Here is a 17,187-nt window from a genome sequence, read left to right as displayed (position 1 = left end):
GTTTGGGTGATTATTTCTGGAGTATGTAATGAATGTTTATGTGTCTTGTTCGAATGAATCTGTGATGTCCTTTTGTTCCCATCATAGTTCCCATAGCAAAATTGATATTGCATGATTTATTTGCATTCGAGGGTTTACATTTTCATCATTTATTGTATCCTGAAGTTGTCTTTCTTTATTTTGTGTTTAACGTCGTTTTCAACCGTTCAAGGTTATATCGCGACGGACTGAAGTTGTCTGTCATACCTCATTTTTAAAAGGTGCGGGAATAGACAAATTCTGAAAATAACTGTTGGGTTTGTATGGGTTGTGAAAGATTGAATTCACTTGCTTTTAGGCTGACAATTTGAATTCACGGGCCAATCACTAGCGAGGGGTGTGTCTGAAACACGTGGACAAGGAGTACATTTCTCATTACTTTATTGTCCCATCGCTGGGAAATTCGGGTCGCTTCCTCCCAGTGGAAAGCTAGCAGCAACGGAGTCGCGCTACCCAGGTGTCTGCGTGTTTAGGTGTATTCAGCCACCTGCACTTATGGCAGAATGACCAAGGTCTTTTACGTGCCATTGTGATGACACGGGGGTGGGACATGGCTTCCGTCTCTGGGTCTGCACATAAAGTTGACCCGTGTCCGTCCCAGCCCGAATTCGAACCTGCGACCTTTCGATCACAAGTCCAGTGCTCTACCAACTAAGCTACCGGGCCCCCATGTGGACTTATTAGTCTCGCTAAGAGCAAGGGTATTCCCTCTTTCGCAACCCATACCAATGAACATCTATTCTGGCTCTTCCAGAGGTATTCTTGCAGGTACTGCCAGACAAAATAGGAGCTTGAAGCAAGAGTCCAGGAACAGGAGCAGTCAAAGTTCTGGCACAGTTTTCAACCCAACATGTACCTATTGTTTGTTCGTTCATGGGCTGAAACTCCCACGGCTTTTACGTGTATGACCGTTTTTACCCCGCCTTTTAGGCAGCCATACACCGCTTTCGGGGGAAGCATGCTGGGTATTTTCGTGTTTCTATAACCCACCGAACTCTGACATGGATTACAGGATCTTTTTCGTGCACACTTGATCTTGTACTTGCGTGTACACACGGGGGGTGTTCGGACACCGAGGAGAGTCTGCACACAAAGTTGACTCTGAGAAATAAATCTGTCGCCGAACGTGGGGACGAACTCACGCTGACAGCGGCCAACTGGATACAAATCCAGCGCGCTACCGACTGAGCTACATCCCCGCCCCACTGTTGTAGTATTTTCAGGGCAAAGATTATACAGTGGAACTCCCCTTTTAAGACCTCAAAAAATCGCGTCGTTTCTTTCTTTCTTTGGTGTTGAACGTCGTTTTCAACCACGAAGGTTATATCGCGACGGGGAAAGGGGGGAGATGGGATAGAGCCACTTGTCAATTGTTTCTTGTTCACAAAAGCACTAATCAAAAATGTGCTCCAGGGGCTTGCAACGTAGTACAATGTATTACCTTACTGGGAGAATCCAAGTTTCCAGTACAAAGGACTTAACATTTCTTACATACTGCTTGACTAAAATCTTTACAAAAATTGACTATATTCTATTCAAGAAACACTTAACAAGGGTAAAAGGAGAAACAGAATCCGTTAGTCGCCTCTTACGACATGCTGGGGAGCATCGGGTAAATTCTTCCCCCTAACCCGCGGGGGGTGGGGGTACATTTACAGATGTTACAAACTGAAAATCTAAAACAATCAAGGGGAAAGTCTTAAATTGTGTGGACTTAAAAAGAGGGTTCCACTGTATCTCCTCTGTATCGGGAAAGAAGAGATATAATCCTAACGCATTCTTCCCTCTCATTTTGTAGCAAGACATTAAGCTAGCACACAGAAATACAACAGGCACAGATTCTTTTCTGCATTTAGTTTTTTTACTGGTTTTAATTTCCCATGCAAAATAATTGGCGAAATTTGCAAAAGGTATTTGCAGCAAGAAACATCATGATTTAATAATACTGAAAAATATGACAAATTGTGAATCATTGTGAAAGGTCTGTGAGCAGTGTTATAATCATAATAATTATCCTAATAGTATATATGAGAAATTCAAGGGTATCACAGTGCGTTATAAAATACATCTAGAGTTACATGCCCCACAAAACTGTTAAAATAAATAATAAGCAAAAAATATAGATAAACAAATAACAACCAAAGGTTAAATAAATAAAAAATACGTTCAAATGCATTTGTTTTTGTTGAATGTACATTATAATCACACTCTGTAACCAGAGAATGTAAGAATTTGTATTATCTTAGTGGTCACAATTTGATGTCAAAGGCAGTGTTTTGAAGAAAGAACAGGGCTTACAAGTTGTCAGATTGTGTTGCCAGAACTTTGGCCAATCTGCCACTGGAGTTCCAAGCAAGGATAGCAGTAAACAGAATTTTCAAGTATTTTACTGGAACAAGTCTCGAAATACCGAAAATGAAATTTGCAACCAGTTGCATTACATACTGGTAATATTTCATTTGTCCAGCTTCTTTCTAGCAAATTTGATACAATCGGTGTATTTCAGACGTGGCTTGATTGGTTGGTTAAAACTGAGTGACCGGTTTCTGTGAAAAACCCCGGTTAGTATTGTTAAAGAAATACTGGTTTTGATCATGGCTATGGGTCCAGTGATCTTGGGTATCTACCGTTGAATATTAATATGGTTTTAAGTCAGTTATAACATTTCTTACATTCAAGTTTCTGCGAAATATTTAGAAGACAAAATTCTTCACAACAGGAAGTTGTTAGTGAATCCAGCACACAGTTTGATACCCAAGTATGCAAAAATGTACATAGGTTCAGTTGTATACCGGCTACAATTACATTTTACAAAAAATATTACATAATTATCAGGACGCTCGAAAAATGGGCAAGTATCAATCACTGAAGCAGATATGCCATAGACACAATGTATCACAGAAAGTTTTTCCTTGAGAATCAGTGTTTTAACTCAATTCCTGGGGAATGATATCAGAATTACAGACTTACACATGCATCATTTCTCACAAACTTTTCTTAAGCTTACAGTAACACAGTAAGAAATATGTTGCTCCAGACAAATACCGCCTTATCGAGTATCCCAAGGATTATAATGCACATAAAAACAAGCGTCAGTGTTAAATGTAAGCCTCTACTCTATGACCTGAATGATCATAATTTTTGCAAATAAAAGTTTTGACGTCACTGAAGCTGCTTTAATCAAACAAACACAGTGAAACCCACCCATTGTGAACTCGGCTGTGGTTTACAAATCGACATCGTCATGGAAATTTTGGCGTAACCATGGGTGTTACTCTTCCGGCTTTTGAAAAAATCTGAAGCCGGAAATTCCGGTTTTCCGGGTTTTCAAAAAAAACCAAAAAAACAAAAAGCTTCGTTTCGCTAAGTTGAAATAACGAGCAGCGGTTCCGATCCGACTTTTGACACCGGTTCGCGTGCTTTCTCGGTTCGCTCCCTTGGGTTTGCCGCCATCTTGCTTATTATGATTTGGTTTCGTCGGTGTCCAGAAACTTTCTTTCGAACTTGAGCATTTTGGACCCCTGCCTTTCAGGTTTTTTGATTTTTCCCAGTAACACCCATGCGTAACTCATTTTAAACAGCGTTTCAGCAGAAGGCCAAAACTGATTATTTTTATTTATTTACGAGAATTTATATCGCCCACATATCTCACCACACGAGGCGACTCAAGGCGCATGTTACCTATTAATGCCGTGTGAGATGGAATTTTGTACACAATATATCACGCATTCACATCGGCCAGCAAACCTCAAGCCTATTTCACGGCCTTTATTCCAAGTCACACGGGTATTTGATGGACATTTTTATCTATGCCTATACAATTTTGTCAGGAAAGACCCTTTTGTCAATCGTGGGATCTTTAACGTGCACACCCCAATGTAGTGTACACGAAGGGACCTCGGTTTTTCGTCTCATCCGAAAGACTTAATATAAAAGTGTTTATATTTGTACCTGGTATGAATAGAAAGATAAAAGAATGTTTGATCATGGATACGTCCATCATGGTTTAGAGAATATTTTTCATGGAAAATGATTTACGTAGTCTAAAGCACAAAAACATTAACATAGCAAAGAATCGAGCCCAAATTCCAGGACGACGACGAAATGTGGGATTCACATACATTCATACATTTGGAATGAACAAAAAAAACCCTTTTTTGAAATAATAGTCACAGTGGTAAACTTTTCTTTCTCTGAAACAATCATGAATAGGTTGTTTTTATGAAAACATGAAATGTAAAACTTCAACAAATTTACTAAAAATCAACAGCAAAAAATGTGCTCATATTGATTTTCATGATTGGATACTAGCATTTTCTTCAGACTTTCTAACTTGTGATTAGATCTGCAAGGGAAAAGCATAAAAATACCTGAACAGTACATATACAATAAACCTGGCGGGCACTTTGAGACAATCTTTAAGACGAGACAATCTTTATATTTGAGAAGTTAAAGCAATGAAGTCATCATACTTCAGCCTACGATCTCCCCTGGTCTTTATAGTCCTCAATGTTTTGAACAAGGAATCAGAACAAAACATGCCCTTCATTTTATCACATATGTCCCACTAACATGGGTGGGACTAAAAAATGTCAAGAATCCTGAACCGAACAAAAAAAAAAGGCCATAATCGAATCCGGATTTCTGGAATATACCGGAAGAATCCCACCCATGCACTAATTGTAATTTCCAAACAAAATCCAATTCATTCTGAGCAATCACCACTATGACATCACATCCTGGACTTTCCTTGAATCCCATAAATTACAATTTTGAAACAAAAGCTATTCACACCATGGACGGGGCGGGGATGTAGCTCAGTCGGTAGCGCGCTGGATTTGTATCCAGTTGGCCGCTGTCAGCGTGAGTTCGTCCCCACGTTCGGCAAGAGATTTATTTCTCAGTCAACTTTGTGTGCAGACTCTCCTCGGTGTCCGAACACCCCCGTGTGTACACGCAAGCACAAGACCAAGTGCGCACGAAAAAGATCCTGTAATCCATGTCAGAGTTCGGTGGGTTATAGAAACACGAAAATACCCAGCATGCTTCCTCCGAAAGCGGCGTATGGCTGCCTAAATGGCGGGGTAAAAACGGTCATACACGTAAAAGCCGTGGGAGTTTCAGCCCATGAACGAAAAAACAAACAAACAAACAAACAAACACCATGGACTTTTTGCTGAATCCCACGAATAACAATTACAAAGAAAAAAGACCATCACACACTATACACAATATTTTATTACCCAAAGTTGGTAAATCCTGACACATACTTTTATTACAAGGATATCACAGCAAGACTTTCTGTTGAATCCCACAATTTAAAGCAAAAGTTTCACACAGACGTCTTCAAACCTTTAACATTATCACACCCGGGACTTGATTTATTTGACACAGGTTGGCGAGTGTGACAAGGTGACGCAGTAGTCCCCCTTGTGTTGAATCTCATGAATGACCACATTAAATCAAAAATCTCTCACACACTAGGACATCACAATCTGGATTTTCTTCCAAACTGGGGCGAGAGTGACAGGGTGACTCAGTAGCCCCCCTTGTGTTGAACCCCATAAATTACAATATTAAAACAAAAATCTATCACATAGTAATTGGTCATCAAAATGACCCCACGCTCTGTTCTTTCTGTTACAGTGGTATATTAGTATGCTTTGTGAGGCTTCTTTGATGAGAGGACACCTCCCATGAAAGGAGATCTTGTGTTGTCTCGTTGTATGTTAGGGCAAAAAGAAAAATATGTCTGTTTCCTGTAACATCACCGAAAAAAAATAGGGTCGGTCGGTGTTTTTTAAAATTGTTTTTAAATTTTGTAATTTGTTTTTAACGTTTTGTTAACGTCTTTTTACGTGTTTTTTTTTGTTTGTTTTTAAACGCTTCCTTAGTTTACTTACAATTATTTAGCACATGTTTTTGACCTAGATATATTGAAACTAAATAAAGTATACTTGACTTCATATTTGGGTTTTTTGTGTTTTTTTTGGTGCGAAAAGCGAAAAAAAACACTTTAGGGTCGGCGCTTAAAAATAGGGTCGGTTGGTTACTGAAAACAGACATATTTTTGAGTCACTTGAGAAAAAGTGACTCTATGTAATCGGTCAGTGTTAGTCTGTCCGGCCGGCCGGCCGTCCGGCCGGCCGGCCGGCCGTCCGTAGACACCACCTTAACGTTGGACTTTTCTCGGAAACTATCAAAGCGATCGGGCTCATATTTTGTTTAGTCGTGACCTCCAATGACCTCTACACTTTAACGATGGTTTCGTTGACCTTTGACCTTTTTCAAGGTCACAGGTCAGCGTCAAAGGAAAAATTAGACATTTTATATCTTTTCTCGGAAACTATCAAAGCGATCGGGCTCATATTTTGTTTAGTCGTGACCTCCAATGACCTCTACACTTTAACGATGGTTTCGTTGACCTTTGACCTTTTTCAAGGTCACAGGTCAGCGTCAAAGGAAAAATTAGACATTTTATATCTTTGACAAAGTTCATCGGATGTGATTGAAACTTTGTAGGATTATTCTTTACATCAAAGTATTTACATCTGTAGCCTTTTACGAACGTTATCAGAAAAACAAGGGAGATAACTAGCCTTTTCTGTTCGGCAACACACAACTTAATGTTGGGCTTTTCTCGGAAACTATAAAAGTGACCGGGCTCAAATTTTATGTGAACGTGACTCATTGTGTTGTGAATAGCAATTTCTTCCTGTCCATCTGATGCCTCATATAATATTCAGAACTGCGAAAGTGACTCGATCGAGCGTTTGCTCTTCTTGTTCTTTTTGGCCTTATCTTAACCCAAATATATAGACCACTTGCAATTTAGGGACACTGTGAGCAGGCCCAAAGTGTGTACTGCTTTCATCTCAGGCACCCCTGTAGAACAAACTGGGACATCACCACTTAAAACAAAAAGCTCTCTCACAACTACGACATCACACCCTGCACTTTCCGCTGGATCATCTCTGCACTCTGTTTGTCCTGCTGATGTCTCTCGTGCAGCCTTTCAAGGTCAAGGACTTCCACTGACGATTCTTGCTGCGGTGAGTGTGGGCTGTAGGACTGTTTGGCGATGGGGGAGAGTTGAGAAGCCAGCTCGTAGGAGTTGTAAGGATTGGCTTTCGGCTTGACAGTTGGCTTGGGCACATTCTTGGCATACTCCACAGCCTTGAAGAGAGGAAAAGAAACAAGAAAAACATTTTAAAAAAAATGCAAATTCAACACTTTAAGATTCGTGTTATTGCTAAGAATAAGAAAACAAACTATAGGCTAAATTTGTCTTTGTGTAGGACTGTTTGTTAGATAAGTGTTTGAGCTGGGTAAAAACTGTGAGCTAGCTTTGGGTAATCTTTGTTGTTCCAGTCCGAGAGGACATGAGGTGAACATGTTCAGAGTGGCACATTGGCAGAAGCAACGATTTCCATGTGGTCTCTACATGTATATAATTATTCATGAGTAGAGAATGCGGAGCAGGAAAATCTTGTATTTGTGAAGTCGACTACATACAAAAAAAACTGATCCATCTCCACAAGAGCGTGCATAAAACTCACACACTCACATACATATCTTGAAAGCAGAACTTTGACAGTGCTACCTGCAATATGTGGCCCCTCCGATGAGAGGACACCTGCCTTTATAGGACGCTTTCCATTGTCCATTTGTCTATTATCTCGACCAAAGTATACCTGCCATGACAGGCCACCTGCAATGTAGGGACACTTTTGGCTGGTCCCAAGGGTGTCCTTTCATCGCAGGTACCACTGTCATATATAAAAGATATGTGAGTTGTGTGTTTGTTAACAGACGATGTCCTGCTAAGAACAGCTCCAGTCAAACCTACCCTGGCGACCACCCCACTATAACGACGACCTGACTGGATGCCCATTGTAGGTTTTCAGACCTGTTTACCCTAAACCCGAGGCAAGAGTTACATACTTTCCCAAAAAGTTGAGTGTATTTTTCAAAAAGTTGGTGTACTTTGCAAGCAAAGCCATATGGGCTAGGGAAAATGTACGTGTAAGAATAGCATGTCTTGTGAACACCTTCAGAATTTAACTCCTTCCAATACAACAGGGATAAAACAATTTTATTTACCTGTCAGTTTATAGCATTATAACCAGTGTCTTCCAAACAGATTGATAATGAAAAGATGAAGTTCGTGAAATAAAATCTGAGGTTGACAGGGGCAAGTTCATTTTTACAATCATCTCAGAAAACATTGCTTCAGCACGGACTACAGCCTTTTCTTCTGGCAGGATTTGCTTTACGGGAATGAACTTCATAATTCCTTGGCAGCTTTCAGCAGATTTCTTTGCAGCAACCTTGTCCAGGTGAGTTTTGGAAATGCAGTGTCGTTCGATGTCATATTTCCCAGCATGGGCAACGGAGAAATCTGATTTACAATACTTGCAGTGTGCATGACTTTTTTCCATAGTAGACTCCACAATTCCTGGCTCTTTCTTATATTTCTCCAAGAAAATCTGCTGCTTCTGCTGTTTAGACTTGGTACAGTCATCCGAAACTGACACATTTTACCGCTTCATTTTGCCTACGATTGTCCAGACGATCGCACGTGCCAACAACTGAACAAGGTTTCCACAGCTGAAGGCTCGCTGTCATGGTTATCTCCCTTCGACCGAAACCGGTATCAGTTGTACCATCCTGAAATCAGCACACCAACACCAGAAAACGTATTCTAGACTTTTTCTTATGCGTATTTTGTGCATATGTCGCGTATTTGCGTACCGATAATAATTTGGCGTACAAAATACGCCCAAATCGTACTGGTAAACAGGTCTGGGTTTTTCTACAAACATCACCTTTCCCTAGCGACCACCTGTCTACAAGCCACTACTTTGGGTCGGTCCCTTGGGTGGTCATTACAGACAGGTATGACTGTAGTATATACATCAAAATGCCACCCAGCTCCTACTCTGTAGTCTGAAAGTAAATTTGAGCCAAGAACTCACCAGCCTGCGTTTACTGAGCATGTCATCTTCTTTGTTGGTCCTCGGGAAAGATGGCGGCTTCCTCGTCACCAGTTCTTGAGTGTTCTTGGCCTTGACTGCTTTGGCATACTCCATCTGGCGCAACGCTTTCTCCCTCTGCAAGTAATAATCAATTGTCATGACAACTAATAGCAGCTACATGTTTTGGTGCAATTACAGATCATGTTTTTGTCAGGAGTAATCATGTCTATGTATTGCAGATCATAGAGTTTTTATTGTATATATATATATATGCAAAACAACAAATCAAAAACGATTTTTTTTTATGAACAAGAAGAAACAATTTAAGAGCTGAAATCTGCAATAGTAAACGTACAGTGAAAAAAAACATAACACTGAAAGCAGACACATGTTGGCTGTCCCGTTTGAATCAAGGAAGCACTGACATCACTTTACTCTTGCACTTATAGATTCACCAACCTATTTTACTTGCTGATAAAAAGTATACAAACAAAGATAAAAAAAAGAATATGCTATGCAGGCATATTCACAAATATGTTGTCCATCACATATCTCTCTCTCACACACACACACACACACACACACACACACACACACACACACACACACACACACACACACACACAGAACCCTCCCCAAGCCCCAACCACACACACACATCACACCACACACACAAACAACCCCCCCTCCCAAATCCAACACACACAAACAACCCCCACCCCACCCAATACACACACATAAACCCCGCCCCCCACCAAACACACATACACACAAACCACAGAAAACATTCCTCACCCTCTCCTTGAAGGTGTCATTGTCAAGGTCAGGGCCCAGGGTTCGTGTCCCCAGTCTGACCTCGTTCTGCATGCGTTGGTAATCCTTGAGGCCGTAGACTTTGTACCGCGGTCTCTCCTTCTTCTCCAACTTCTCCTTGTCTCGCAGGTAGCTCATCATGTAGCTGCCTTCTGAGTGCACTGGCGCTGACCTTGGTGCTACAAGAGAACAAGTGAAAAAAGTTAATAAGGCTAACAACAACAACAACAACAACAAATTCAATGTGTCTGATTCATCGACCGACCTTATTTTTTTCCTCCAGACCCTAGAAAACTTTCTTTGATCCTTTAAAAAAAATTAAATTACAAATGAAAAAAAATTTAAACAACTTGATTTTGCAGACTTTACAGTGATGTTAATCTTCTCTAACATCCTGGGGACACATGCAGTTCCAGCCAATTGAAGGCCAAATGCGCCTGTGTAAATTTGTTTGTTCGTTCATGGGCTGAAACTCCCACGGCTTTTACGTGTATGACCATTTTTACCCCGCCATTTAGGCAGCCATACGCCGCTTTCGGAGGAAGCATGCTGGGTATTTTCGTGTTTCTATAACCCACCGAACTCGGACATGGATTACAGGATCTTTTTCGTGCGCACTTGGTCTTGTGCTTGCGTGTACACACGGGGGTGTTCGGACACCAAGGAGAGTCTGCACACAAAGTTGACTGAGAAATAAATCTCTCGCCGAACGTGGGGACGAACTCACGCTGACAGAGGCCAACTGGATACAAATCCAGCGCGCTACCGACTGAGCTACATCCCCGCCCTCCTGTGTAAATAAAAGCAAAGTTCTTTAAAAAATTTTTTTATTCAAACAGTAACCAAACTACCGATCCTAATTTCGTGGGACTTGTAATCAGGAACAAACATTTGTGACCCTCCACCACAAAATGAGTCGCATGTCACCTCGCGCGGTTCTGCGCTAGGCTTAATATAAGTCCGGGGAGTGTCTGGTAACAGTGTGAGGGTCACTTTAGTCACAGGCTTATAACTCAACAGTTTTCGCTCTTTTCTAAAACGGTTTTCACCACTGGATAGAGAATAAATGTATGAAAATGTAAAAAAATGAAAATCATGCAAAGGTGACATGCGACTCATTCCGTGGTGGAGGGTCACATTTGATCTTTATAGGCCTGAGGTTCAAATCTACACTTGAGCTTGAATCTAGATATTTTTTTTCTCTCCAGTGATCAGCCAAATGAACTGACTGAAAGAATTTTTCTCCCTCTTAAACAAAGAAACAAACAAACTAAAGTTGTAAAGAGAAAACACAAACCTATAAAAAGAACAAGTTTGTAGATGTGTTTCCTCTTTAACTTGTTAGTTTGTTTTCATTCATTCGTGAACTGCATATACAGACTTTTGCTCACACACACAGAAAACATAGACACAAACTCACACTGTCTCACTCCCATCTTCTTGTATAGCATGCTAACTTAGGCCAAACCAAAATATATGTTGGTTTAGGGTAACCCGACCGACCCTATTTTTTCCCGCCGACCCTAAAACTATTTTTTCATTTGTAAAAAAAAAACACCCGACTTTAGGCACATTTTGCGAACCATACCCAGACTTAGGGAAGTAACCTCCTTTAAAATAAACAAAAATATATATATTAAAAAAAAAAAAAAGCCGACCTACCAACCCAATTTTTGTGTGTCACGTTACCATAAACCAACACAATTTTTGCTTTGCCTTAACATACCTTCTGAGCTGGCAGGAATTGGAGGGATCTTTGTGTAAGGGTTTGTGGAGTAAGCAGGACTAGAGTAGTCGTGGTTACTGTCGCTGACGTAACCCGCAGCCACTCTGTTGCCCTGTGCGTTCCTTGCCAAAGCATCATCTGCCGAGTAACGCTCCGGTGGCCCGTAATTCTCATCTGGGGTTCGGTACGGTTGCTGAGATAAATTTCAAACACCAATATTACTTCAGGTCTCAATGTTAGGAATTAATATCTGGATATCTTGGTGTACACTACATTGGGGTATGCACGTTAAAGATCCCACGATTGACAAAAGGGTCTTTCCTGGCAAAATTGTATAGGCGTAGATAAAAATGTCCACCAAAATACCCGTATGACCTGGAATAATAGGCCGTGAAAGGTGGATGCAGCACCAATAGGCTGTTGATCTACTGGCCGATGTGAATGCGTGATATATTGTGTAAAAAATTCCATCTCACACGGCATTAATAGGTAACATGCGCCTTGAGTCGCCTTGTGTGGTGAGATACGTGCGCGATATAAATCCTCGTAATTAAAAATAAATAAATAAATAAATAAAAATATCTTTTGCTGCTTTTCGAACATTTCTCGTTCGGCTCTTTTGCTGAATTCTAAAACTATTATATAATCCTTTCTGGAAATTATTAATGCTTTTGATTTTTCTTGCTTACCATGTCTGACACAATGTTTGTTTTTGTTTTTGCATACATACACAGCATTTTCTTTCGCCTGCATTTTACATTTTCTTTTCTCACTTCTTGATCTAGCAATCCTTGTCTCCAATTCTTTCTCCTCGTCTTGATTTCTAATTTAGCCTGCTTTTTTCTCTCTCTCCGTTTTCTCCTCATTATTCCTTTGCTATTTCCATTCTTCTCAAAAGTCAACTCACTTGAACCAGGAATCATTCTTTTAAAGATAATGCACTGATTGAAGCTTCTCTAATAATAATAATAATAATAATAAGAACATTTATATAGCGCTAAATCAAAAACTTTCGTTAAAAAGGCTTGCTCTAAGCGCTTGACATCTAAACTAAAACGTCATTCACACTCTTTGCAATGATGTACAAGAACTTCATGTCACACTCTTTCATTCAGTATAGCACCATTCACACAGTTGTCTTTTCTTTATTTGGTGTTTAACGTCGTTTTCAACCATTCAAGGTTATATCGCGACGGGGAAAGGGGGGAGATGGGATAGGGGAAAGGGGGGAGATGGGATAGAGCCACTTGTTAATTGTTTCTTGTTCACAAAAGCACTAATCAAAAAATTGTTCCAGGGGCTTGCAACGTAGTACAATATATGACCTTACTGGGAGAATGCAAGTTTCCAGTACAAAGGACTTGACATTTCTTACATACTGCTTGACTAAAATCTTTACAAACATTGACTATATTCTGTTATTCTGTACAAGACAATAAGTTAGTCTAACATTTAGAATGTTCATAAGATGAAAACAAGAGAAAACCAGACTGATTAAAACAACTGCTTAGTACTAACAAAGCATGAATCTTAATGATAACGTAATACATATTTAACTGTTAAGACCATAAAAAAAAAACCTATATGCTAAAATAACTTCGAACTTTTAAGAACTTCTTATAAGATACACAGCACATCTAGATAAACACCAGAATGATAAAACAAAAGGCAACTCGTTAAAACTATTAAATGCATCAATGTCTAAAACACGAAAGACTCAAATATAAGATACACAATTCTCTAGAATTGTTTATTAAAACTGAAACCGACCTGCTCAAAGTAAACCATACCCACCCCCTCCCTACCCACCCCCAACCCTCCTCCTACACTAAATACTAATTATTTCTACTCTTAACTTCCCAACTACACGTTATCCATAAACTATGCACAGGAACATGTGTGTCAGCATTATGTGGCACCGACATGACTTGTGCATATCTAGCTTACAGCTAAGGGTTAAAGTTAAAGGACTACTGCAGTGAAAAATTATATTTATAATAATTTAAAACAAAAGGCAAAAATAACAAGCTGAATAGAGATGGAACCGTTACAGAACAGGATGGCAAAATGTTGCGACTTTAGGAGTTGTGTTTCTGGAAGAGGTGAGTTTTGAGTGCTCGCTTGAATGACTGTACTGACTGAGAGTGGCGAATGTGAGAGGGGAGAGAGTTCCATTGAGTAGATGCGCAAAATGCAAAAGTGCGTTGTCCATATGCTTTTGATTTTGTGTGTGGGATGACTAGGGTGCGGCTATCAGAAGAGGAGCGGAGTTGTCTAGCAGGAGTGTATACAGTGAGAAGTTCAGAGAAATAAGCAGGAGACGAGGCAGAGAAGAAGTGAAAGCAGAGAGTGGACAGTTTGTATTCAATGCGGGCTTGGATGGGTAACCAGTGGAGTGTGCGGCGAAGTGGTGTGACATGATCTTTTTTTCGTGCTTTGAGGATCAGGCGTGCTGCAGAATTTTGAACTTTCTGTAGTTTGTGCAGGAGGTAGAGTGGACAGCCAGAGAGAAGAGAGTTACAGTAGTCAAGTTTAGAAAGAACAAGAGAGCAGACTAGAGTGTTTGTAGTTTGAACGGACAGTGTATGGCGGATGGTTGCGATCTTGCGGAGTTCAAAGTATGCGGACCTACAGATGTTGGAGATGTGCTTGTTGAGTGTCATGTCTGAGGAGATGGTGAAGCCGAGGTTTCTAGCTGAAGAAGAGAAAGAGATGTCGGTATTTCCTACTTGGACAGACGAAGGTTGAGAATTTGGGAACTTAGTGGACTTTTTCATGCACAGAAGTGCCTCTGTCTCTACCCTGTGCCTTCCACATACATACTAAGCGACTGGTTTAAAATAACTCCAGCATGCCATACTTCTGATTCTGATTCCTTCCCTCTTTTGTTCATTGGTAGCTGTTTAGTGATTGAATGATGGTTTTCAGTAAGCCCTTATAATTCATCCACATACACCTTCCCGGCCTGCCCTACGTTTTTTTTAGTTTTTTTTAGATACTAATGCTTCTGATGGCCGAAACCTGGCTGCCCTCAGTAATTGAGGTTGCAATCAAGGCCCAACTCAATTAATTCACAATTAACTTTCACACATTTTTGAAACTTTTTTGGGGTGTATATTAGTATGTATGTATAGGTCATAACTCAGTGTTTTGGAGTTTGTTATTTTGCATTGTATAATTTTGGGTATTTGTTGGGCCCTGGGATAGTTGTTTTATATTCACTGTATAAACTGGATTTTATCATGTGTGTGTAGGTGTGTGTATGTGTGTGTGTGTGTGTGTGTGTGTCCGTTTTGCTATTGTATATCGCTGTGAGCTCTAGGGAGAAGCGGCGACTGAAAAGTGTTCATTATTATTATTATTATTATTATTACACATACCTGCCCGTTAGGCATTCTATCTACCGGATACTGCATGCCAGTATGACGCTGGTTGCCCATTGGCTGTTGGACGTATTCGCCCGTCTCCGCTTGCATCCCCAGCGTAGGGGAGATAAGTCTAAGGTTGACATCCACGCTGATTCTCTGCCCATCTTCAGTGACGAGCTCCTGTTTAATTGGCCTGAGGTCCAGCGGTTGTCGGTAGTGTGGTGTGTGTGACGGTGACATCTGGTGAACATGGTGAAACGAGACATGAAGAGTGTCACGTGCACAGTGACAACAGAAAAACCAGTGTTGTTCACAGATTTCAACGACACTTTAGGTCCCTTGACTTATAATTGAAAATATGTAAAGGTCCAGATGTAGCAATTGCATAGTGGGAACAGAAAGTCCAGTGTTATTCCCCGACTCCGAGGTCACTATAGGTGCCTTGACCTAGAATTGAAAATATGTACAGGTCCAGATGTGCTGGCTAGAAAAACATTGTTCTGATAGATTAGACCTCCAACATGTAAAAATTACCTGACAGTCGACTAATGCGTCAGATCAAAAATATGTGCGTGAGGGACCAAAGATAAAGGATTGAGAACAACACTGCAAATCAGGTGACATGCCAAGCAACAGTAAACAGTAAAAGAATCATCATCGTGAACGTACCATCAGTGCTGTTTTCAGAAAATGTTCTGCCAGATTTGTACTCATACAAATTTACAGAGTTAATAATCCAACCGATGTGACTATAATTATTGTGTGTGAAGGGCTCCAAGAGTTTCACAAAGACTGTATTACTTTGAAATTATCGCTCAAGGGATGATATGTCGGCAAGGAATGTGCAGCCTTCCAAATGCAAGAATATGAACCTTCTGATCTTCTGACCCTCAAACATTCCTCTGAGGGGGTCCCTAAACGTTCAAATCCGTGAGCGTCCATAAGGAGCTCTGCTGTGGTTAACAATTGTTCATATTTACATGAGAAGGATTAACGTATCATTAAATGCACTAGCCGTTAAGGGATTCTAAATCGCTTACTGCAAATTATTCCGACGTCAAATGTTTGGTTGAGACGCGTCCCCATCATAAAACGCTTCATCTTCCGATTCATTCCCTCGCTGGTTGTGTAAAGGTGTGTTAAATGCTCATATCTCCTATTCTGCCACAGGTAGGAGCGTCTGTTGCCCACTCCCAAGCTACACACCAAATTTCAGTTCAATCGACCAATAAGTACCAGAGATCTAATCTAAGTTCGGACAAGCAGACAGCCAGACAAACAGACTGAGTGAAACCTATACACCCCCAAAGACACGGGGGTGTAACACTGTAAGGGGTTCAACGCTGCATTCAAAGCTAGACTCAGTGACGCAGTTCTCCATACCTGCAGGGGTTGCTGTGCAGCGGGCACCAGCTGCATGTGATTGGCGGAAGGGTTGACGGATTGGAGGGGTTGTCTGAGAGGTTGGCCAGAGCCAGCCAGGGAGCTGTCGCTGTGGAACATTCGGCGGTTGTTGCTCATCATGGAGGTCCCCGACCCAGACTTCTTCTTCCCTGCCTGCATAACGTGAGAAGAGAATATCAGGTGGTGAATAAAACCGGTGCAGTAAAGTAGAATAATGTTCCCAGACTTCTTCACCCCTGCATACATAATGTGAGAAGAGAATATCAGGTGGTGAATAAAACCGGTGCAGTAAAGTAGAATAATGTTACTGACCCAGACTTCTTCACCCCTGCCTGCATAACGTGAGAAGAGAATATCAGGTGGTGAATAAAACCGGTGCAGTAAAGTAGAATAATGTTACTGACCCAGACTTCTTCTTCCCTGCCTGCATAACGTGAGAAGAGAATATCAGGTGGTGAATAAAACCGGTGCAGTAAAGTAGAATAATGTTACTGACCCAGACTTCTTCACCCCTGCATACATAATGTGAGAAGAAAATATCAGGTGGTGAATAAAACCGGCGCAGTAAAGTAGAATAATGTTACTGACCCAGACTTCTTCTTCCCTGCCTGCATAACGTGAGAAGAGAATATCAGGTGGTGAATAAAACCGGTGCAGTAAAGTAGAATAATGTTACTGACCCAGACTTCTTCTTCCCTGCCTGCATAATGTGAGAAGAGAATATCAGGTGGTGAATAAAACCGGTGCAGTAAAGTAGAATAATGTTACTGACCCAGACTTCTTCACCCCTGCCTGCATAACGTGAGAAGAGAATATCAGGTGGTGAATAAAACCGGTGCAGTAAAGTAGAATAATGTTA

General features: G+C 40.8%; 1 protein-coding gene across 1 annotated transcript in view; it reads right to left on the bottom strand.

Annotated features, from left to right (window-relative positions):
- Positions 1-6,654: 6,654 nt before the first annotated feature.
- The window catches only part of LOC138973106 (uncharacterized), a 28,029-nt gene continuing 17,496 nt past the window's right edge, over positions 6,655-17,187 (bottom strand). Inside the window, exons 4-9 of the mRNA XM_070345767.1 lie at positions 16,308-16,481; positions 14,937-15,164; positions 11,557-11,749; positions 9,813-10,009; positions 9,018-9,152; positions 6,655-7,215 (exon numbers count right to left, since the gene is read on the bottom strand). Coding sequence (XP_070201868.1) covers positions 6,976-7,215; positions 9,018-9,152; positions 9,813-10,009; positions 11,557-11,749; positions 14,937-15,164; positions 16,308-16,481 — 1,167 coding nt within the window. The 3' untranslated portion in view covers positions 6,655-6,975. The remainder of the gene's footprint in view (positions 7,216-9,017; positions 9,153-9,812; positions 10,010-11,556; positions 11,750-14,936; positions 15,165-16,307; positions 16,482-17,187) is intronic.

This window comes from Littorina saxatilis, linkage group LG8 (assembly GCF_037325665.1).
Source record: "Littorina saxatilis isolate snail1 linkage group LG8, US_GU_Lsax_2.0, whole genome shotgun sequence".
Classification (NCBI taxonomy): domain Eukaryota; kingdom Metazoa; phylum Mollusca; class Gastropoda; order Littorinimorpha; family Littorinidae; genus Littorina; species Littorina saxatilis.
This window is presented reverse-complemented; position numbering and strand designations above follow the sequence as displayed.